At 48.3% G+C, this 23,206-nt stretch overlaps 9 protein-coding genes across 9 annotated transcripts; 5 read left to right on the plus strand and 4 right to left on the minus strand.

Moving 5' to 3' along the window:
* Positions 1-81: 81 nt before the first annotated feature.
* On the minus strand, positions 82-1,524 carry FTJAE_11292 (IVY1-phospholipid-binding protein; the record flags this gene model as incomplete). The annotated part of the gene is made up of 1 exon (XM_037344220.1): positions 82-1,524. The coding sequence occupies one exon, from the start codon at positions 1,522-1,524 to the stop codon at positions 82-84; it is 1,443 nt and encodes a 480-aa protein (XP_037201652.1).
* A 620-nt stretch (positions 1,525-2,144) lies between these two features.
* On the minus strand, positions 2,145-2,995 carry FTJAE_11293 (acyl thioesterase 1; the record flags this gene model as incomplete). Its single annotated transcript, XM_037344221.1, has 4 exons — positions 2,145-2,226; positions 2,274-2,671; positions 2,725-2,760; positions 2,810-2,995. The coding sequence occupies 4 exons, from the start codon at positions 2,993-2,995 to the stop codon at positions 2,145-2,147; spliced, it is 702 nt and encodes a 233-aa protein (XP_037201653.1).
* Positions 2,996-6,260: 3,265 nt separating this feature from the next.
* FTJAE_11294 (cytochrome c oxidase assembly COX16) lies at positions 6,261-6,679 on the plus strand (the record flags this gene model as incomplete). Its single annotated transcript, XM_037344222.1, has 2 exons — positions 6,261-6,527; positions 6,599-6,679. 2 exons carry the CDS (start codon positions 6,261-6,263, stop codon positions 6,677-6,679), a joined length of 348 nt encoding a protein of 115 aa, XP_037201654.1.
* A 5,941-nt stretch (positions 6,680-12,620) lies between these two features.
* On the plus strand, positions 12,621-13,424 carry FTJAE_11295 (uncharacterized protein; the record flags this gene model as incomplete). Its single annotated transcript, XM_037344223.1, has 1 exon — positions 12,621-13,424. One exon carries the CDS (start codon positions 12,621-12,623, stop codon positions 13,422-13,424), a length of 804 nt encoding a protein of 267 aa, XP_037201655.1.
* A 1,871-nt stretch (positions 13,425-15,295) lies between these two features.
* On the plus strand, positions 15,296-16,184 carry FTJAE_11296 (uncharacterized protein; the record flags this gene model as incomplete). The annotated part of the gene is made up of 5 exons (XM_037344224.1): positions 15,296-15,371; positions 15,556-15,667; positions 15,718-15,804; positions 16,013-16,062; positions 16,108-16,184. 5 exons carry the CDS (start codon positions 15,296-15,298, stop codon positions 16,182-16,184), a joined length of 402 nt encoding a protein of 133 aa, XP_037201656.1.
* A 1,379-nt stretch (positions 16,185-17,563) lies between these two features.
* On the minus strand, positions 17,564-18,170 carry FTJAE_11297 (uncharacterized protein; the record flags this gene model as incomplete). The annotated part of the gene is made up of 2 exons (XM_037344225.1): positions 17,564-17,961; positions 18,113-18,170. The coding sequence occupies 2 exons, from the start codon at positions 18,168-18,170 to the stop codon at positions 17,564-17,566; spliced, it is 456 nt and encodes a 151-aa protein (XP_037201657.1).
* Positions 18,171-18,429: 259 nt separating this feature from the next.
* On the plus strand, positions 18,430-19,221 carry FTJAE_11298 (pre-mRNA-splicing factor 38A; the record flags this gene model as incomplete). The annotated part of the gene is made up of 1 exon (XM_037344226.1): positions 18,430-19,221. The coding sequence occupies one exon, from the start codon at positions 18,430-18,432 to the stop codon at positions 19,219-19,221; it is 792 nt and encodes a 263-aa protein (XP_037201658.1).
* A 531-nt stretch (positions 19,222-19,752) lies between these two features.
* FTJAE_11299 (aspartyl-tRNA(Asn) glutamyl-tRNA (Gln) amidotransferase subunit A) lies at positions 19,753-21,332 on the minus strand (the record flags this gene model as incomplete). Its single annotated transcript, XM_037344227.1, has 2 exons — positions 19,753-21,155; positions 21,200-21,332. The coding sequence occupies 2 exons, from the start codon at positions 21,330-21,332 to the stop codon at positions 19,753-19,755; spliced, it is 1,536 nt and encodes a 511-aa protein (XP_037201659.1).
* Positions 21,333-21,521: 189 nt separating this feature from the next.
* On the plus strand, positions 21,522-23,081 carry FTJAE_11300 (uncharacterized protein; the record flags this gene model as incomplete). Its single annotated transcript, XM_037344230.1, has 2 exons — positions 21,522-21,757; positions 21,845-23,081. The coding sequence occupies 2 exons, from the start codon at positions 21,522-21,524 to the stop codon at positions 23,079-23,081; spliced, it is 1,473 nt and encodes a 490-aa protein (XP_037201660.1).
* Positions 23,082-23,206: the final 125 nt, after the last annotated feature.

Below are 23,206 nucleotides of genomic sequence, written 5' to 3' on the forward strand. Positions count from 1 at the left end.
TATTTCCCAAATGCCCGTATAAACGCCCTTGTAGATGAACCCCGAACACGAGGATAAGTCATTTTCACCACTTGATCAGTTTCAGCTTGGACTTCTATCTTCATCACCGCTCCATGCAGCTGCTGAGCTAGCGTCTGTGATGAGTGGCTGTGAATTTGCCCGTTTTCTCACCGAACTTGGTGATCCTGACCGACCTCTCGTTTCCTCCTCTTGAACATTTTCTTTTTGATGCCCACCATCCCCATTCTGTTGCTCTCCTGCTCCTGCATCATCAGCTTCCACAACAGGCATCAGGAGCTCCGACCTGTTCAAATCGTGTTCTCCGTTTTCAAGCCCTTCTGCTCTACCCCCTAGAGAATCAAATGTCACGTCTGTTGGAATGCGACGAATAGGCTGTGGTGAGAACGGCCGTGCATTACGGGGTTTGTTGAAGTCGGTTGAGAAGACGCTGTCGCTGTCATTCGTAACGCCGCCACTGGGTCTAGAATCAGATGCCAGTGCTGCTAGCGATTGATACCGTTCCGTGTCCATAAGAAGACTGTCCCCTCTAGCGTGACTCCTGGATGGATCTGATCCTGTATCGGCGAGTATGCTCTTAGGAGGGAGGATAGAGAAGAGTTTGGGCGTGTCGCCGCTACCACCACTGCCCAAGTTCGTAACATCTTCCTCCGTTGCGAATAAGTCTTGACCCTTTTCAAGAAGATCGTCCAGACCGCCTCCGCTCCAGCCTTTCCTCGCTAGACCTTCAAATATGTCCACTTCTGCACGTACAAGACTGCAGCTTGCTTCGACAATCCTTCCACTTGTCTCTTGACTCTCCCTCAATAGTGTCCGTGCATGATCAGCATGCAACGTCGTTAAGCCATCCAATTTTGTCGTCAATTCGACTAAATGTGCCCTAAATCGACCAACATCCCGCCTCCTCTGTTTGTGCAATTTCATCCCTTCTTTTTCCAGTCGTTTGATTTCTTTACTTTGTGCCTTGATCTTTTGTTTATACGTCTCCTCTTCATCGTCAATAACGGTCTGCCACTTGTCCAGGTCATGGAGCAGTGGTACTTCGAAGGATCGGTATACAGTCTCAGAGAGGATCTGTTGGTGGTTGGCAACAAGGTAGTGTACTCCGGAGGCGGACATAAGCGTATCAGCCGTGCAGGAACCCTTGGTTGTAAAGCTTGCTGTCATATTAGTCCCAGAGGGACCGATGGGCTCGGCGCGAGCTTCCTTTAACCTGGCGCATGCTTCAAGTGCTGATCCAAATGTCGATGCGGCTGTTGATAATGCGGCGAGTGCCAGTCGGTAGCCTTTTGCGGAGGCGACAAGGTCGGAGTAAGCTTGCTGAGAGAGCTCTAGGTCGGCTTTTGTAAGGACAGCATGTGGAGATCGTGGGGGAGGCGGCAAAGGCAGATGATACTGAGATAACGGGTTTGCAGTCGATGCAAGAGAATAGACTGGCGATCCCGGAACGGGCGGTAGCTGTGACGGTGTCGGCGACACTGGACGCGATGTTGTTTCGGAGGCCATATTTGTTTACTTTGGGCGGTCGATCATCGGGGTATGCTCGGGCTTGTGAGACTTGTTTCTCAGGGCGCACAAACGACAAAACTTCAGATATAGTTGTGTGCTTCACAGCAATGAAGTTGATGCGTCAATTTGGATTTGCCGAGTGACGGTCAAGGTTATCAACTCTACCAAGGTTTCGGTTGGCGAATGTTGGAGAAGAAGTGGTCCAGGATCAAGGGTCTGTTGTTTCGAGCCCATCTCCCCACCGATAGAACGTTCGCGTGCGCTAGGCGTTAGGGCACTTAGTGGCCCGGCCTTATCATGCAACTCGGTAGGGCGTTCTGAGCCACTCAGTAGTGGAGCGCACGTCATTTGGCGGGCATTCATCCATCCACACGGAGAATTTGGAGATCTTTTGGCATCACGAGGTATCGATGAGCGATATCAGATATAGAACACGCGGCACATGAAGTCTATATGATTGGCCCCTTCACAACTCGTGGCAGAAGAATGTGATATCCAGATTTTGGAAACCATTGGCGGTTGGTAGACTGTCTATTGTCTTCTATTTCGTGCAGGAGAGTGTTCTGTGTTCAGAGGTTCTTAGTCTATACTTTGTGAGGTCTGTTCCATATATGACTTTAGTTCTTGGGAGGCAATTGCTTTCTCAGGAACGCCTCAACCTCATCGAGCTCCTCCAGGCAAGCAGAGTGACCCATACCACTATCGAGAGTTAGCATCTACTTGTTAATATGGCACTGGTCACTCACGGGTAAGTCTTGAATGACACATCGTAGCCAAGCTCCTTGAGCATGTCGGCACTCAGCTTTCCACGCTGGAAAGGAACGATAGGGTCAGCATCGCCATGGAACATCATCACAGGAGTCTGGCGGTTGGCATCCGTGGGCTTGACAAGGTCGGCAAAGGTTTTGGACAGGAGAAGCCATGATGAAAGGCCGACGATACCGCCCAGCTTGCTTGTGCAGGTAAGACCAGCAAGGAGTGACATGGCGCCTCCCTGGGAGAAACCTCCAAGGACAATACGCTCAGGGGGGATGCCAGAGTTGACCTCCTCTTGGATGAGATCATGAAAGTACTTTTGGCTTCGTTTAATGCCCTCTGTATCCTCATTGCGGACCAAGCTATCAACATCTCCGCCGAGTTGTTTCTGCTTCGTGTTAGGGTGGCCAATCAAGTGCACCAGAGAAAAGAGCAACTAACAACGTCAAACCATCCAGGCATTCTCATTCCCATGTTCTAAACGTGTTAGTTAGGGCTTGAACAGGCTCTTCGAAGGTCAACTCACCACAGTGATGGGGATTTCAGGAGCATGAGGCAGAATGAACTTGACTTCATTGAGCTTCTCTCGTCGGCGCCAGTTCTCGACAGCACTTGCCCAGCCATGGCCAGTGTCACCCAGGCCATGCACAAAGATGACGGTAGCCGTGTGGCGGGATGCCGCAGGGAAAACGAGAGGCAGTTTTCCTGACATCTTGATTTCTGGCTGAGTTTCTGGTTCGGTCCTAGTGGAGAAGGATTTGAATATGAAGAGAAACACTAATGGGGCAGCAAAGATGCAAAAGTAGCGAAGGAGGTGTCTGTAGGATGTTGAATCGTTGTTGGTTTGCTGCGGTTGATTGGACATGAATGGAAGGGTTCAAGTTAGGTTGTCCAATGATTGTGTCGATATCGAGTGGAGAGTTTAGAAGTAGAAACTGAGAGTTACCTAGCCTGACAAGCAAGCTGCTTACCCTGCACACCACTGATTCCCCTTCGCTGAACTATGTGCATTTCCAAGATACAGTATTAAACAATGCTGATATTTCTAAACTACAATAACATATATAGTTAATTCTTTTTCCCTAGTTACCGATGGCTCATTAAATGACAGTGACTCAAATTACACTACCTCACCAGTCGAACGAAAAGACCGCCAAAATCGCCATTTTTAATAAGCTAGAACTATTAAGGTATGTGAGCGAAAATTAAAGCAACTCGACAGTGTTATACTCTATTTACTGATAGATGTCCTGCAAATTGGATATATAACATGAGCAAACGGCACAAATTTAATGATTCCAGCAGCCAGAAGCTTGCATGATTAAGGTGGGAGCTACACCAACTATAACACCTGCCTGTGAGTATCGAGCCACCTGAAGAAATGAGAAGCTGGAGTATAGAAGTTACTACGGACTTACATCATGCAATTTATTGAAGCTATCATCCTACCGAAAGTTACCGGTAACAGAGAAAGAGAAAGAATAGAATAATAGGGAACAGACTTACACTGAGAGTGACAAACAACACATGCCTCGTATTACTTCCTCTGTGCTATCCAGGGCACTTGTGAAACGCAGTGACATTACAATTACTAGACAGTAGTTACTTCGCTACTCTAAATGATAACAACATAGGTGATCGTTTGAGCCAGTTTCCAGTCCTCGAAACAAGGATTAATACTGAATCTTATGAGTGATGTAGCTATAAAATGAGGAACCTAAAGCGTGTTTATGTAGAGCTTGCTTCTGGTTTTCTGCACCGAAAAAGTGTAGAAATATCAGTGCTTGCAATACCATTTACAAATGTTTTTCTTATGCTTGTTTGGCGTCACCGTACCGTCCGAAAGTCTACCAGTCGAAGATTGGGGGTAAATAAGCCTTTCTTGCACCTCAACAACTATCAGGGGCTGATACCAAATCCTGACCTTGGATTGACGCTTGACATGTGGCTTTATGATGCTCTTCTTAGAAGTTGTGATCAACTCGACCGCCATAAGAACCGCCGCACATCACTAAGGATGTTACTTGGCAACGATCAAGGAGACTGGGGGCTAACGATAACCAAGGCATTTAGAAGGGAGACAAAACAAATATTTCCCTGAAATAATAATAGATGGCCGTTGAGGGGCTCAACAATCGACTTCGTATACAGGAAGACTGACGTTCTCAGGAAAATCACCGGAATGAACTAGATTTCTGGGTGTATAGAATCTTTTCATGTAACCCCAGATTTGCAACATGTCACGGCCTGTTCCAGATAGATTCTCTTCCTAACAATGCCCTACAGATTTCGTTCTGTCTCAAATGTATTTCTTAGCAAGGGGCTCACCCGGAAGTTTGTCCATGCCACGAAGAACCGAATACCTTCACAAAGCTCAGTGTAAGAGCTGATGGCAAAGCCGAGATGGTATGTATAAAGGCCAATCCAGCCGCAAGAAATCACACCTTGTGCGATGTCTTGTGAATTACCCTAGGGGTCGTGAAACAGAATTGAGTGACACGCATTCGGGCTCACGACGCCGATGGAGGCCATTTGCTCGCCATTTATTCCCGGAAAGATATGTAAATGATGATCTAAGGAGTTCCTGCGCCATGAACGGGCAGGGCAACATGCGAATAGCGTCTTTCGGCCTTCGAGTGCTGCACAGCTGTTTCTCTACCTCGACCCTCCCTCCACTTCAGGTATCCCGCTCAATGCTCCATAGGAGTCTTTATGGTGGTGTTTTCAATACTAGAACAAAAGCTAGTATCGTTTAAAAAACTGTGGTCTCTGATTATCTGACAGGGTTCACTTCTCATAAGTTTGCATTCCTAATCACGGCTATCACAACAGGAGCATACGCGTGTCTTCTCGACCACGTTCGGTAACTCAACCTCGTTGTTGAATGATATGTAACGTGGCACCCAGACGGCAATAAGAAAAGACCCTTGGTTGACTGACGCAACCATTTTCAACGGTCAATAGACCCGTTAAGGCATTAGCCACTCAACCAAATGTCCGAACTTTTCGAACTAAAGTCTAGGCAGTCTAAATTTCAACGCCGTTGCTTTTCATTCAACAATAAACAGGGTTCAGGCTTTGAGAAAGAAAAGTTTGCAACCGCCCGTTCTGTTCCTGACTAGAAGAAGCACGGAACAAATTCTGGAAGAAATTTGAAGAGCTGAGCATCGGGACCAAGAAGCACGGGCGCATGTGCTTGACGTTGGGAACTCTGAAGGCGTTCTCAGGGCGGTTGCACGAGTCCAAGCCCGTTGGAGTGTCACTGACTCTCCAGGATATGCCAGGCAGAATTCGGGGTCCAATAGCACAAGTGAGTCATCTTATTTCCAGACAACATGGAGTTACCCGGTCTCAACAGCTTGGGCGCCGTACACGCCCTTTTGGTGTGGTACAAGACGGTACATGAGGACATTTAGACCCTCAATTTCGGTCAACATGAGGCTGAAAGGAAATTTCCTCGCAGCTAGTGGCAAATAGCAAGTGGCCTGTGTTGGTAAACATCCTTCAGATGTGATAAATTCTTTGTTATTAGTCAAGAGCCGTTTGTCTCGGCTCCAGCATTGATAGTGGAGTCTGGACCCTGAAATTCGAGGTCCGGCAGTCGGAAATCTCCATGCTGTCGTCGGACCGGGAAAAAGTAAACGCGCACAGGCCATAGACTAGATCGCTCGGAGCGGTAAAAGTGGGACTTCGGCGATGAAGTCAGTTCATCTTGTCGGACCTCGTGAATCAAATCAAACTCTTCCTTTTGGTCAATTCTTGGCTCTCCACACTTCAAGTTGGACCAGACCATACCCGGCGTGTATCAACGGTGCTATCAGTCAGGCGTTACTCGCGACTGCCTCTCCACAGCCGCCGAACTCGTTCTGTCTGCTCACCAACAAACGGTACAGCCTTTCGCGTCCGAAGTGGCTCACCGGAGCTTCCGATATCCTACACTGATTTCGTCAGCCCTACCGACCGACAACTGACCCACGATGCCGGCGTTTCAGAGCAAAAAGTTCCGGTCCGCGGCCGACATGAACAGCATCGGCATGCGTTACCGCACCCTCATGAACAAGCATCCCTTCCTTATGTTCGGCCTGCCCTTCATGGCCGTCATCGTTGCTGGATCCTTCGTCCTCACTCCAGCCACTGCTGTCCGCTACGAACGGTACGACCGCAAGGTCCGCCAGATGACCAAGGACGAGGAACTCAATGTGCGCCGGTCTGCAAGGAAGGTGGACATGAAGGAGGAGTACTACGTACGTCTCAGTCTTGGAACGGGAGGAAGAATGTTGCTTGAGATGTGTGATTCACTAATTCTTGGAAACAGAGACTTGCTGGCAAGGACCTTGACGATTGGGAACAGAAGCGGGTGAAGAGACTTCCGGGTGAGAATGATGGCGTGTTGTAAATGAGGCTGTACATGCTCCCTTGCTTTGCGTGTGTGGGAAGCTATCACGAACTTGAGAACATCATCGATGCCATCAATATCGATCTCCTGTGAAGGTTGCAAGAGACCACGATCACGACCGCGTCGACGTCATTACATCTTCCCGTCCTTAATGTCACGGTTGTTTCTGAAACACCGAGAAGCAAGGGTCGCCAAGAAGGATAATGTACCATATGTAAATGGCATCAAAGGCGTTTTGGCGTTTCGGAATGAGATCGCGTTATCTGTCTCTAGTTCTGTATCGCGTTGAGTGAAATCCGCGCGGCTCCCCAATCGTTTCGCCCAGAGGGTCCGGGGATAAAGTCGGTTTGAGGCTGCAGGGACGAGCCGTAACGTCACTGTTTGACCCAGCCGAATGGTCCAAGGGATATCAGAGACAAAGTTATGAGATGGGGATCGAGACTGAAGTGAGGACATCTAACGTCAGACTGACAAAGGATCGATGAGTCTATGGAAGTTCGATCTTGATTCTAGGTTATTGGAGGGTGAGATGTTTCACAGGCTTGAAACGGGTGGACAATGCGAAAAGGGGATGCCTCAAAATTGACAACATCGAACAAGAGACTCGAAACTACTACAAGGCTTGCAGCTATGAGACTTGCAGATGTAAGTCAGTTTGTGAGGTGCATATATCACGCACTGCAAGCACTAGTAGGCGTAATCTGTACCCTACCGCAACATGCATTTGGACAGACAGACAATCGATACAACGCGATACCAAGGCACAGAACATCTTCATTTGGCGGTCTGCCATCAGTCAATGGCTTCAAATCATCCCTTGCATCGGGTCACGTTGACACAATGCCCCTGCATCTCACAATTTCCAAGTCTAAGCTGAATCCGTTAAACAAGGCTCAGCCTAGCCATCGCCAGTATCGCAGTACTTACCTGACCATGTACTTGTATTTCTGATTACTATCATGGGTGTCAATCCGTCCCGTCTTAATCGCACTGCATGATCCCCTCAATTGACAGTTCATCTCATCGTCGATCGAGGGGACGCGACGCTCGAGCCTCGTCCCTCACAGCCTAGCATCCCAATGAGTGGCTGAGGTATCATCACATTGGCTGACGAGGCCAAGATATCACAGCACAAGGCCAAGGCTAAGATTAACTAAAGCTGCTAAGAGACACGCCAGAGACGCAGCTATCGAGCGGGAATACGCGTAGTCAATGAATAAAGCTTCAGATGGTGCTGCTTTAGCTCACGATTGTAAAGGTAGCGCAGCTGCGCAGGGGCCAGAGCGCCACGCCGGTCCCCGCGTTGGACTGATCGTCGTGAGTGTCAATTGGAAGATCAGGCTTTATCGATTGAGCTCAAATTCAACCGAGACATTTCTTCATTAGTTGGTGATCGTCAGGAGATTGTCACGAACACATGAGTTGTAATCGTGATAAGATGGTGTCGAGAAAGGAGAAATGTGGCCGTACATCGGGTCGATGATGATGATATTGATGATTAATGGGGAAGGACCGGAATCAAGATAGAGGCAGCCGTTCAAACACTGGGGGGTAATAGAGGAGGGGCTGTGGCCAATGACAAGCTGAGATTTGCATGAATGTCATTGAAGGTATTATCTGCTCGTCGCTGAATGGCGGTCGGGGGCGATGGTGATCGTGACTATCATTAACGTCAAGAGATGGTGGTGAACTCATTGCAAAGACGCAAGGTACAGTTTGTACCTGCAGGTACATGAACACGTTTCAGCACCTGTAAATCATCCCAAGTGTGTGTGGTCGTATTGCATTCATACGATTGTTTCCGCCATCCGAGCAACCGAACAGGGCGCAGTACAGTAACAAGAATACGATAACGTTTTGCCCAGCAGACACACCAGTTCGTGTAGGGTAGCAATCGGCCTAGAGACATGATGGTGTTTCGACAAACTCGCATGTGAGTGGACAGAGAAATCTTGGAAAGTTTGCTTGGCCCCCTGTCTGTAGGTCATATGTCTGGCCATGCCAAGCCAATTCGGCAATTAGCACCCTTTTCTCATGTCAGAATTGTTCGGAGTTGCGAAATGCAACGTTGGTTCCCCGATACGGGAATCCAATAAGCACGAGCAGAGCAGAGCAAACAAACTGAAAGACGGGAACTAAAGAAAGTTGCTGGTGTCGTAATTAATTTGTGTTCTAGATCCAGACTCAGACACGCAAGGATGACCGTGGTGTTGGTAATTGCAATTAACTTGCATGGGAGAAGGGACCTATAGCAGGCCATAATTGGGAATGGAGATCTATGTATGGAGTAACCTCACAGTTAGCTGCCGAGTCAGAAAAACGCTGCCAAACCAAGGCAAAGGGTTAATAAGAAAAGTTTATTATGAGTGGATGCATCAATTAATCCTGCATGCATATTCACCGATACCCTGATTTTCCCTGTCACTTTGGATCTTTGATCCAGGCAAGTTTTTCTTCTTTTGATTGCAGATTCTGGGATTCTACAGCAACGATGTGATATCTCGATGCCCGATCCTGAAAATTGATAAAGAAGCAATATTTGGCAGGAAAAAAAGAAAACATATTTCCGATGCTACAGTAATCTTCAGCTCAGCTGCGTTCGGAGACAGCGATAAATGAGCCTTGGTGGGCTCAACGCCCAGACGGGCCAATGGCACGGGCTTACGGGCACTAACTGTCACGACGCCACGCCCAAAGAGCTGGAAAAACAGTCCGGCTTCACCAAGTCCGGAACTACAAGGTTTTTTGCGAGAAGAAAAAGATAGCACTTTTCAAGATCCTTCAGCTAGGTAGGATGAATTAGCGATCTGCATCGCAGGGAGGGAGATTACCTGACTTTTGCAACATCGTGATTACATTCGGACTGGGGCTCGGCCATGTTTACTATTCACGATACCAATTCAGTCTCATCGTGTCCGTGATTGTTCGGCCTCGGAGCCGGAGGCCAGCACTGCCGAGCCCTTTTTCATCTCGTTTATCAAATGCCAAGACAAAAAGCGAGAAGCGACTCATGATATCTCCATGGAATCGCAACCTTCTCTCCACCGATATCGTCATCGTATTCTTATGGTTTACACGAATTTACTTGTGCGGTCTCGAAATATCAAACCCGGTCGTATCTCCACGACGAGACCCTGGATCGTCAGGACCAGGATGCAGCGTACATAGGTACATACATGATGAGTCCTCCACCGTGAAATGGATGTGAATAAGTGGAATGAGGGGTTCAGCAGATTCACCGCCTGTGTTCAATTAACCAGTGACAGACCGTTGGCCGTTTTCGGATTCACGTTGTGAAGCGGTACCCATTATTTTCTTAATTAATTGCAAATGGGGAGAAAATGAAACATCCTCCACCGACAACTCTATAATCGCGCTTGTGACCGGAAAGAGATTGAACCGCTGTCACTGTGAATTGCTTCGAATGCTTGGCTCGGCCGTCAGTCCTAATGCGAAAGACAAAGACAGAGTCAAACTGTCTGGGGAAGAATGAAGATGAGGGGCACATGAGAGGGCACGGGATAGGTAGTCTCATGCACGATGCAGGTGAGAAATCGCATCACAAAGTTAGGTCGGCCATTTCATGTGTGTGATACACATAGTCTACTGTATGTATGTACGCCGCGCAGTAGCGTACTCATAGATTGGGGTTAGAGCATCTCGATAGATCTCAGCTCGACTGGCAATAGCGAGAAGAGTGAAATGATGGTTGCTGGGTGTAGATTCAGCTTGTAGGGTTCAGTAGCAAGGGCGGATGCAAGCGCAGATTGAATATCGATTCTGCTAGAGATTAGCCTACACGATCGCGAACAAAGCACTTTTTTGTCTGAGAATCCCTACGGTACCTGCATCGAAGTCGAGAAGCTGCTTTATCGTCGGCGTACCTGATCGTTGACACCCACACAGCGTCTTGGCACCGCTGTGAACCCCTCCACCGAACAAGCGGCGCCGCCTCTCGTCCGGTCTTGGGACGCAAGGGGGTTGTCACATTGTGCGGAGCGAGCGGTGAAGACATTCATTCATCTGCTGTTGGTGGTTAGTGAGCTCCATTCGACTCCATCTCCATCTCCATCCACGATGGATGAATAGCTGAAAAATATGCTGCAATACAGTTTCGGCTGGCGCGCGAAACTGCAGCTGAGAGTGGTTGTTGGCTGCTCGGAGCTACTTCTTAATTCTATGGCAACGATAAACGCAACGGGTAAGTAAGCGGTCGGAGTGGCCGCTCTACGCATGTCGTGGTTTTGAAATGGATGATCTGTTACTGGAGTCGTGAAAAGATGCGCAACAAGTGACGTTTAGTTATCGCCCTTTGGTGCCACGACAACTTGCTGTGCAATGCATTACAGCAACAGATCTGCGCTGGCGTGCACACGAAACCGCCAACCAACAAATTTTATGCTCAGTGACAGCATGATCTGCTATCAGCTTATACCTGAAAGAGCTTGTATCGACTTCATTCGTATACCAATTGTACTCTACCTGTATCTCTTGATGGGTTTGATCCCCAGGCCCCAGGAATTGAATTGGCTTACACTCAGACTCACGCTCACGCTCAAGACATTTTGCTTTTGTTTCATTTCTACATGATGTTCGCCCTGCATCTCATGCTTCTGTCTGAACATGGACCAGGCATCTCAATTGGGAGCGAGAATTCTGGACCGGAATCTTCAAGCACGGGCCCTTTCGGAGTATTTGCTTTTTTCCCTTTTTCCAATCGATATCATCAATCAATATTAATCAGACACGTCGTGACTACCTAGACAACCTTCGCAGTTACATGGGTCGGAGGCAGCCTAACGAGAATTGGCGGTGACCTTGTCGAAAAGGGCTGAAGTCAAGGGAGAATAAAAGAAGCAAATGGTGATAGACGTGAAAGTTTCGGTTCCAGCTCGGGAGCTACCAGTTGGCGCTGGGCCTGATGACCTGTCTTGGAAAAAAGAGGCTTTTGAGGCGTGGTCTAACAAGAGGTAAGGTACCAGGCACAGCATTTCTAAGTCAGGTACAGTGAGGGCCCAGACCCAGAGGCTGACAGTTTTTTTTCTTGGTGGATGGAGACTGAGATAGACGGAGACAAAAAAAAAAAAAAAAAGAAAAGAAAAAGCGGTGTCCACTTTGATGGCGATGAGTCTGATGAGAAGAATGAGGCGTGTTCACGAAGATCAATTCCTGGATTCTAGCACAGTTGGCGATAGATGTTTCGTCGAAATGTTCGGACGAAACATGCCACGGAATTTGTTCTGGCCTGTTCCTCGATGGTCGAGAAAGTAACCTCAAACCAGGTACATACATACAGTACTCGCAGGTACATACTCGGTTCTTGAGAGACAGGGGGACGTTGATCAGCGGGACACCCCTGTCGTGTGTTGAGAGCATGGGAATCTTTGAGAGAAAGTGCGTCAAAGACAAGATCAGAGTGGAGATCTGGCCAAGACCAGGGCCAGGGGACAAGATCAGGTCTCCAGGTACGTGCAAGTACCAACCTTAGACTCTGGGCGAGCAGGGATCCCACGCCCACTTCGGCTGTGACGGTTCGGTGGATGACGTTCATGGCCCCGTAAGCTCCAGCTGCACTCTAACTCACGCTCACTCACGCTCACAGTCACTCAACGATAAAATACGATGGGCTCATTATTTATAGACTTGCGCACTCCCACCCCCGGTTATCTCGGGTCCTGACCTCAACAACCAAGTTCGGCCCTGGTAGCCTTGAATTCTCATGAGTATTACATCGACATTATAACATCGTCTGTAATACTTTCACTTTATATTAATTCAACCTACCACCCACCACTACCGGACTCCTTCAGCCATCCATCACCACCACTCCAGGACGTATACGACTTACGACTCCGGTTTACTAATACGCCAACCCGACCATCACCAATTTTGGTTTACACGACCAATTCACTTACACCACACAACCACAACCACACCAAACATGCACGTACTACACGGCTTCGGCCAGCGACGAAAGTCGTCTCGCCGCCCTAGAGATCTCCATATCCGAAAGGTCTCATTCTCAGGATCCTCTCTCTCCTCCGGCTGCTCTCTCTCATCATCCTCATCTTCAACCATCTCCGCAGTGTCAACACCATCCCTCCAAACACCAACAGCTTCTCGACCCGAAATCGATCCTCTCGCCTCACATCCTGCCTTCCACGCACCACCAAGGTTGTATGAGCGACCGTTTATTCGCATGGATGATGCCGAGCCTGTGTTTTATTGTGCCGACAATGCAGTGATCAATGAGGAGGACTATGTTGAGCAAGATGTTGCTGCTCAACAACCTACTGAGATGGCCCTGCCTCCTAACGTTAGCCCAATGGATGCTGCTGATGAGGAGGGTAACGAGCCAAGGGATTACTTCTTTACAACACTATCAAAACGACCACCGATGCCCAAGTCTCGCTGGTCCGAATCTACTATCCAGAGCATCCAGACCTTTGAGGACGAGGAGGATGACTCCGAAGTAACTCAGTCTGAAGACTCTGAAGATGAGACCGATGATGCTTCAGTCCTTGAGATGCGTCGTCTATCACGTCACGCATCAGCGCTGAAGCCTGTCTCTATTAACACAACTTACACTGCCCGACCTGGTCTGGCACCTAAGCGTCCTCCTATGCGCTCCCTTGACAGCGTCGACAACTTTATCCGACGCGGAGGATGGAAGCGTCGTGGCATCGTCTTCCACAAGGATGACCTTGACAACCAGCGATGCGAGCAGGACCGCAACAGCTTCTAAACTACTATCATCTTACACCACTCACTCGAAATACCCTCTCATCTTTTGTTCATTTCATTCATGTCATGATATTTCGTCGATACCCCATTACAGCACATACCATCTGCTTCTTTTCTTTCTTTGAATGACATCTCACGGCTGTTTTAACATCCTTCGGTCCACTATCTGGGCTTGACTCTTTTCTTTCCACGTCTATACACATCAATGGGGGCCTGGAGTTTTTGTCTACATGAGCCTTGGGATTTTTGGGAAAGCGATAAAAGCGATCATTTTTGGGGTTTATGGGATTAGGAAGTATGGGATTATGGGACTTACGGCTTGGATATTGTGTTGGACACACATCTCACATGGATCTTTCTACTACCTATTACTCTACTATTACTCTCTCCCTGTCTTTGGGCGGCATTCTTCTTACTCTACCGAACAATCTACCATAGCAGCCTCTTCCTCGAGGCTGAATACTACAATTTGCCGTCTCCATATCATGCAGCCTTGATTATCGTGCATGTCTCACTTTACACTGTGAAATTTTGATACCGAGCCTAAACAGCATCCACTTTACATCTTGAGTCCAGATTGTGGTCCGAGCATTGCACTTGCACGCTGTATTTTCAGCCTCATGAATTTCCACAAATATCACAATTCTGACGTGAAACATTACTGGAGACGATGAGATTTGTTGGCGAGCGGCCTCACCGAAGCCCGGGCCATGGAACTGGGGAAATTCACATCATCATCGTCAAGTTGTGCACTAATAAGCGAGACTTTGGCTGTGCTAGTCTCAACGGTCCCTGATCCCTGGCATTCACAGCCGCGTTCTTTCTTCCTTTTTCTAACTGATGACAAAATCATGGCACTGGAAATGAGTCACTTCGTGTTGGGGTCTTGGCGGGATATACGTAGACAGGGTTGACTGCTGATAAATGGTCCGAGGGATTGCCTAGTAAGCGAACGAGGCTGAGCTTCCAGAAGGTACAAGGTAATCGGTGAAGTCCCCAACAGTCGAACCCATTCCATGTGCTATAATCGTAACGGTGCCGGGGCCGAGGGCAAGTGAAGAAGCCCTCGTGACGGCGGCCGCGGTCTCCAGGGTTCCATGAAGATCATCAGGCCACAAAACTTAAAAGCCCAAAACAAGTGATCAGACACGAATGCCTAAAACCGTCCCTTTGCAATTTGCCTCTTCTTGCCCTTGCTGATCAATCGCACAACTCGAGCAAAAGGTAATTCGCAACGGCCACGCACGACATCAGGGGGAGGCGAAAAAGAAGATGAAAATCGAGGCTCAGGAATGGATGACTTCACCAAGATTGGCATGTGGCAAACCTGGTTAGCAAATGAGTGTTGAGAAGTGAGCTCTACGCCTTGTTTCAGCTTGTGGATGTTTCACGTCCCCTAATTTTTCTGGCTACGTGTAATTGCCCTTATGATGCGTGCCTACGCACAATGTCTCGATCGTTACTCCATTGATGAAGGGCCAGAAGGTGTCCGATTTCTCGCCATGTCCAGGAATTCGCGCTTATCGTAGATCCTGGGCCTTGCAAAAGACGTCAGTGGTCGCGGGTAGCTGTTTCAAAACACGGGAGCGCGGGGAGGGAGCGTTTACGTTTGTTATGCAGCGCCGCGTATGGCGTACTGTATTTCGTCACCAAAACATTAATGTCATCCATCGCGATATGAACAGAGACATTGCAGGAATACTAAAGCTGCACCAGTGCATACTGCCTAAAAGTACTCTTCGGTACTTGCCAACAGCACTCGCTCGCTACCTTGAGGTTATTCTGCTCCCTTGGCCATGCCATGTGGCCTTGATTGCGTCCGGAACTTCCAAGGTGCGGGCGTGCCGCCAAGGACCCAATTACAAGTTCACCATGACCGTCAACTTCCTTGCTCTGGACTTTAACTTTGTCCTTGGAACTTCGGATTCGGATTCAACGGCAGCCGAAGGTATATTTCTTCGGCAGTGACTCTTCAAAGTCCCGAGCGTGAGGAAGCAGACGGGCAGTGGTGATCTTCCGTGTCTTCCGCGCCCGTTACAAAAGCTGCAAGGTTCACATGGATTAGTCAATTGAGCCGCAGAAGTCAGTTTGAAGATGATCCGACGGTAACTACATACCTGGCACCTGGGTAGGCATCCAGACAGCTATTGTGGGGGACGTCAGCTATCTGCTGCGCCTGAACGTGGACTGTGCTCGAGAGAATCTCGATGATGATGATATCTCAGCTAGAGGCACCACATGCAGGTACTTGTCATGCATCTTCTTGACGTGCATTATCTAAAAACTTGACATAGGTCGAACCGGCCGTTTCAGAACATCAACTTCTTCCAAGAATCTCGGCAACTTTGCACAGATATCTCGGCAATCCTTCGCAGTCACAGGTTATCCACTAACATTGTCTGCCCTGCTTGTTACATCAGCTAAGAGACTCGTCTATCCCAAGTTCCCACCAACTCGGCATCCAATCGCATTAGAGAATTGCATGCTCCGGACTTTCGGCTCCTGCTACTGTAGCTGAACGGGCCTGCTCCGATCATTCTCTGCAGTGAGTGGGTGGGTGAAAGTAAGTATGGGTACGAACCACTACAGCCGAATTGATGCCAAGAGCTTGGATGAGCTCAACTTGACAGAGCCTTGTGGTAAGCTACTGATGTTGCGCGATGACTCCTGACCAACCACTTCAGAACTGCTAGTTCTTGATCTACCGGCTAGCCAAGCTACCGGCGAATTTATGCCCTCCCTTGCCTGGCCTATCATGTAAGAGGGGATACAGTATCGCTTTCACATTATAAGAAAGGCCATCACGATCTGCTCGATCGAGTCATCGCATGGTTCAACGTCTTTCACACCATCATTAGTTGGCCGAGACTGTTTCGATGACCACTAGGAGAGACTCAAGACTCCAAGTTGAGGGGAGAGTGAGTGTGATGCTGGTCTTTTGGTTTCCATCACTCACTTCAATCTCCTCCTAAGTTTCGTTTCTTTCCGGCTGTTTCTACAGCCGGATCTAAGCAATCCCTGCTCGCATCTTAATCGGTACATTGCATTTCTATTGGCTTCTACCCTTTCGCATCAGACATAGAGTGTCATGATAACGGAGAATTCTTGGCCCTGTGACCGATATAATCGGCAAATGTAGCATCAAGTATCTTTTCTGTTAACACGAATGTGGAGTCATGGACAAGAATGGAATTTGGATGCGCTGTACCCCAGGACACAGCCGAAGTAACGCTTTGGCCTTCTTCGTTCTCGACCACCATTTCCCATCACGATGGCGTTGCGTCGAACAATGAAATACCTTTTCGGCATCACACTGAAGGTTCTGGAGTTGATTCTATGATCAATGTATCTAGTAAGTATCGAATTGTCCAGCGGAGGTATTCCAATGTTATGGCAAGGCTCTCTGATCAAATAAGAGCAAGGTTCGAACGTTCGGTAAATCTAACTGCCTGTCAGACACTCGATTGCCATGTCTTTTTAGGATGCATACTGGCAACTGGTACTAGAGCAAATCCCATCGAGGGAGATCGCTACAATGGAGGCCCCCTTTCTCCTTTCATTTCTTCTGGTATAAACCTTGTGAGTAAATTGTTGCCAACATTTGTGCATGTAGTGATACTGCCCCTTAACGGTCTCCTACTATGTATGATGGCTTCAGGAAGGGGCTTGAAAGAATGAAATACAAGACAGAAGAGTGATTTGATTGAGTTCACCATTTTTCTTGACACTAGAAGCCATGTTGATATCGTAACCTTCGTGAGCAGCATTGTCTCCTGCCGATGTTCAGGACAGCTTCTCATGCATCGAGACATCCGACGTTCACTGCTCTAGCTGTCCCATATGATTACTATTTAATTTGCTATAGAAACTTCAGCGAAGACCTTATACTTAAAAGGTCGTTAGAATCCCCCTGAATCCATTTTTAAGAGCTGCCATTATGACATCCATAGGAGCGTGAATTTTAGGGGTAGTGATTGTAATTGACTTCTATCCAATTCATAACTAGCTATTGTCCATCATGCGAGCCAAACTGTTCATTCTGATTTTAAAGACCCATGCATTTACATATCCCATTCTCATTACCATATATACATTCAAATCAAACCGTGCATTGTAGCAAAACAACTAAAAAAAAAAAACTCACCACAACCTGCGTTGATAGTAAAGCCCATCTTCAGCCTGGGCTGACTTCTGAAGCTCTTGCTTGATCATCTTCCTCCTCTTTGCTTTGCTCACAGGCTTGTGGTTCTTGACTGGTGCTTCGACATGCCCTTCAGGTGTTGACATTTTGTCCACCACTTTGGCCTGTAGCTGTTTTATAATCTCAATATTTCTCTCCAGTGCGGCATTGCCCTCAACATCGACATTGGGTTTCGTCTCCTTGATCTCAACTAATAGCCGCTGCCTTCGAACTTCAATGTCTGCTTCTGTGTCTATGTCGATAACCTGACCATCCTCCAGCTCCTTCGTCCGTACTTGAAACTTCTCGGGGAGGTAGACTTTTGGCGACGGGCGTGTCTCCTGTCGTGGTTTGATCGCTGAGCGGAGTTGAGTGAGCGTTCTTTGCTGGATTATGTAGCCACTGATAAAGAGCGCAAATGTACAAATAACCACTGCAGTAGAACGTTCTATTAGCATGACATGACTTGGAATGCGGATAGCGGTGGAGAGGTTAAGAATATGTCTTACCGACGAAGCCCGATGCGATGACCTGCACTTGACCGGATGAAAGAAGCAATCTGGCCATTTTGACGGAATTGCCAAATTGCAGCAACGCTGGACTGTAAATGCTGAGCTTTCACAATTTTGCGCACCTTTTAGGTAGTTGTGAGTTGGTTGTCGTCATCCTTGACCGCTGTGTAAGTGCAGTGTTGACATCGTTGACACAGCAACATCCTTATCAGCTTATCGGATCCAAGCTTCACTATTTCCAACACCAAGCTTTCATACAGTCCCCACCATATCCAACCTCGACAATCGACAACTTTCTAAACCACGGCCACACAATGAGCAGAAACAAAGACACAGTTCACGCCGATGCGCGTCGCTTCCTCGATGAGCGTGGCTCTAACGTATCGGTCGCGCCAAACGGCCTCAATCCTGCGACTATTATGGAAAAAGCCGTTAAGGATCGCATCGTCGACTCATACTTCTACAAAGAGCAATGCTTTGCGCTCAACGAAGCGGATATTGTAGATCGCGTCGTCGAGCATGTCAATTTCATTGGTGGAACGTACGGTGTCACACAAAAGCCCAGTCCATTCCTGTGTCTTGCCTTCAAGCTACTTGAGCTGTCGCCCAGCGATGCAGTGCTTATGGAATACCTGAAATATGGCGGAGAGGCTTTTAAATACCTGCGCGCGCTTGCGTGCTTCTATTTCCGACTCACAAGACAAGCGAAGGACGTGTACCAGATGCTGGAGCCGTTCCTCGAGGATCGGCGCAAACTTCGACGAAGAGGAAGGGCGGGCGTGGTGTTGACATTCATGGACGAATTTGTGGATGAGCTTTTGACAAAGGAGCGAGTGTGCGGTACAAGTCTTTGGAAGATGCCAAAGCGAGAAGTTTTAGAAGATTTGGAAATTCTTGAGCCAAGGGTCAGTCCCCTGGGCGACCTTGAGGACCTTCTTGAGGAAGAGGACGAAGCAGAGAAAGAGAATGGAACAAGAGAAGAATCTGGAGAGATCTCCGATAGAGATGATATGGAAGTTGATCGCGATGAGAGGAGAAGTCAGATTCGAAGCCGCAGTCGAAGTCGAAATCGAAGTCAAAGTGACAGCCGAAGTCGATCACCTTGATCAGATGGACTGTCTCCGCACAGTAACCGAAAGAGCTGACCCGAAAAACACCATAATCCATCACTGAAAGGGTTCTACTCTCCCGTCCCTTTAAGAGAATATGTATAGTGCCGCTGCAGCGAGCGAATGATAAAGCTTCTGCCTGGTTCATCAATACCATGGACATTGCTTCGTATACGAAAGCATCTACAGGTGTTGAATGTCTACAGCAACGACACAAAACGAAAGAGATCGTATCATATTAAGCTGATAGGGTGACATTCGAAAGTCGAGAATGGCAGAGCTAGGGCTCTTGCATGCTTATGGACTCGTCACCTACTTGTTGTATAGGGCACTTTGCTCACTCAGACTGGACCACGGCAAACGTACAGCTACCCGGATACGCATCCATGATCCCCATTCAATGCAAAACAGAAAGTTTGATGGAGGAGCAAGCAGACCATTCAGATACACCCAAGATACTGCTGTCGTCTAATTGTTCTATTGTACAATAATATCATAAAAATCATCGCTTGTAATATATATCTACAATCATGCCACCAGGGATTTTAACTTTTCTGCCAGTTGAAGCACCCTCTGATCGTCCCAGTATTGTCCGATGACCTGCAATCCTGCTGGAAACTGACTTCCCTCCACCTTGGCTGGGACACTCACAGCTGGTAAACCTGCCAAACTTGCTGGAACCGTGAAAACGTCGTTCATGTAAACGTCTACGCTGCTCTGCTGCTTGAGATCTTCAAGTCTTGGAGGAAATGTTGGAGCTGTAGGAGAGAGGATGAAGTCCACTTGAACAGGGCCAGTCTTGTCCTCCATTCCGGTGGCCTCAGCCATATCACTCAAGTCAAACTGCGCAGGCTCATAAAGGGGGTTGTCGAGTCGGAATACGCGATCAAAATCCTTCTGCACCATCCGCCGAACCTTTTGGGCTTGTATGAAGTAATTGTCTATTGCCTCAGAACTGAGGCTGTATGTGCCAAGGAGAATTCGTCGCTTGACCTCTTCACCGAAGCCCTCACCACGGGTATCAGAGTAGAGAGTCTCGCCCACTGCATCACTACCTTCACCGCGCTTTCCGTAGCGAACACCATCGTACTTGGCGAGATTCGATGATGCTTCCGCGGGAGCGAGGACATAGTAAGCACATAGGGCTTCTTTCGTGGAAGGTAGAGAGATCGGAACTAGAGTTGCGCCCTGAGCCTCGAGAACAGAGGCAGCAGAAACCCAAGCGGCGCGGATAGAAGGGTCAAGCTCGTCAATATTGTATTCAAGGGGAATGCCGATATTAAGTCTTGATAGCTCGGGAAGGGTGACTGGAATTGTTGAAGCACATCGGTTTCGAGATGCGGCCGGTAGTGATGTTGGATCCGAAGAGTCATGTTCGTTGTGCATGCCAGTCTCGAAGATGAGGTTGTGTATCGACTTCACATCCTTAGACAAGAAGCCGACTGTATCCAGAGAGTTTGCATATGGAACTACACCAAACCGAGAAATCATGCCATAACTAGGTTTGTAGCCAACTATTCCGGTATATGCTGCAGGCAATCGAATTGAGCCACCCGTATCTGTTCCTATGGCAATATCGGCATCTCCCAGTCGTACTGCAACGGCGCTTCCACCTGAGCTTCCGCCGGCTGACACTTCGTCATCCTTGGCCAGGGGATTTCTTACTGCGCCATTCACTGAGTTTGTCGAATGAGAGCCCATACCGAATTCATCCATGTTGGTCTTTCCAACCACTGTAGCTCCGCGTTTGCGCAGTTGACGAACCACCGTAGCTTCGAAGGGTGAGGAGTGAGAGGAGAGAATGGTTGAAGCGCATTGCGTGGGGAAGTCAGAGGTTACGATATTATCCTTGATAGCCAAAGTGAAAGGTTTCACTTCCTTACACATAAAAGGAAGGAAATCAGCATTCGGGTCTGTGGAGGCAAGCTTGGCTGTATTTGTTAGTTGAGTTTGTTAAAGAAGATGAGTTACTCACTGCGACCAACAAAGTGGTTGTAGTTACTATAAGAACGCCATTGTATTACAGGTCGTGCATAAACTCTCGGGCAAGATTTGATGTGAGAAGAAGCTGATTTATAGGCTAATAGCCGTACACGAGACACGCTCATGGTGGACTTATTATCAACATCAGAAACTGTTATACTCAAGGTGTTAGTTGAGGGTCATGTTCAAAAAGCGGGATGAGCTGCACCTTTCTGGCTTATCGATAAGGCCCCTGCAACCCATCTTTCAAGGGTCCGATCCCATCCTCCTAGGTATTTTCTCCAAGCTCGAACAAGCATCAGCACCATATTAAAATGACAGCCAAACGAGATCTCGAGGACCCCGATGAAGGCGAAGTATCAGCCCCTCAACCAAAGCGATCAAAGAAACAAGGCGGCAAGACGCGACAGCATCAAAACTCTGGCATCGACCCAACCTGGGGCCAGAAATATGTCTTCGCAGGAAACGGCCATACATCCACGATCCCGGAGGGAGAAGAGGACGATTTCGAAGATGATTCAGAAGCGATGGCATATTTAAACTCTGTCAGGTGTGTTCTCATCTTTTGCGCGTTTGTCGACTTTGCTGAAGATCGCAAAACTGTAGAGAACAGATGCTGATATGGTGAGTATTATAGACAAGAAGCGAACGGGATCCCCCATCTCCTCGTTGCGCCAAAAGTCCAAATAGGACCCCAGCTACCCCCCGAGCTTCGAAGCGACGATCGACAACAAGTCGAGCAACATATCGACAGGAGTGTATACAATAATGGTGTCGGCGATTCTCGGGGCTGGTACGAAGACGGCGCATATATGGCAATGCCCGACAACGCGGCTGAAGATGACGATTACGAAGGCGGCGAATACCCGGGTGACTACGACGATGAATGCGACGAAGAAGCCGCCTTGAATGAAGCTTACTTTGCATCGGTTATGGACCAATACCTCCGCTTACGGTCTATTCTTCACGCTGATCTTCCCTCCAACGCCGTCTCCCGTGTCGTCAAAGCCCGACTAAAAACTGATGCACCTGCGGAAAATCAATCGGCGGCGATAGCTACGTGGTCACGACTCCTTCGCGAAACCGATCCCCACCCGCTTCAAGTCGCACTTATGTCTAAAGACACTACACTACGCATTCTGCGCATTCTTCTTGGCGGTAAATTCCTTCGTCAAGGGTACACACTTCCAGAACGCACAAGCCGTTGGATCTGGGCACTGCTTGCTAGAATGCCGGACAAGGGCGAGCTCAACCACACCGAGATTGGCTGGATTCGCGACCTTGGTCGCAGAGCAGTCCTCTTAGGTCGTAGCCTAGCAGAGATGGCGGCTCTAAGGGAGGAGCTTGCAGAGGGTGGACTAGGGGCCCACGAAGCAGTTGATGGAAGCAGTAGCGATGAAGAATTTCTGGCAGACCCGGACGATATGGAGGTCGAAGGTGCTATCAGCTCCGGGCAGGATGAGGACGAGCCAACACCACTGGCTGAGTCCAGAAAGGAGGTCGAGAAGACACCCAAAGTCACGGAACCCACAACAGAATCTCCCCCAAAGCCTGATGCTGAAGAAGGTGAGATAGAAGACGAAGACGAAGACGAAGATGTGGCTATGGAGATCGCGACCGACTCAGAAGCCGAAGAAGGTGAAGTTACTGCCCAGGAGCCCCAGGAGAACCTCGAGGCAGCAAGAGAACGACTACTCGCCCGGATCAGTAATGGAATGACATCAGAAGACGAGGAGGATCTCGAAAAGGAGAATGCCAAACAGCAACTGCGAGCGAATTTACGCGCGACTCTCAACATGATCTTGACGATAGCTGGTGAGTTTTACGGTCAACGAGATCTGCTAGAATTCCGAGAGCCATTCGTTGGTATGTAAGTTGGTGGATAAGGATATAATTGTAGGTCTTGTAACGACCGGTTTGTCTTATTTGCATACAGCATACAGCGAGTCCGGATTCACTTTTGCCTTCCAATAACATACAACCGCTCTAGAGCATTAAT

The sequence above is a fragment of the Fusarium tjaetaba genome (genome assembly GCF_013396195.1).
Source record: "Fusarium tjaetaba strain NRRL 66243 chromosome Unknown NRRL66243_c0000278, whole genome shotgun sequence".
Classification (NCBI taxonomy): domain Eukaryota; kingdom Fungi; phylum Ascomycota; class Sordariomycetes; order Hypocreales; family Nectriaceae; genus Fusarium; species Fusarium tjaetaba.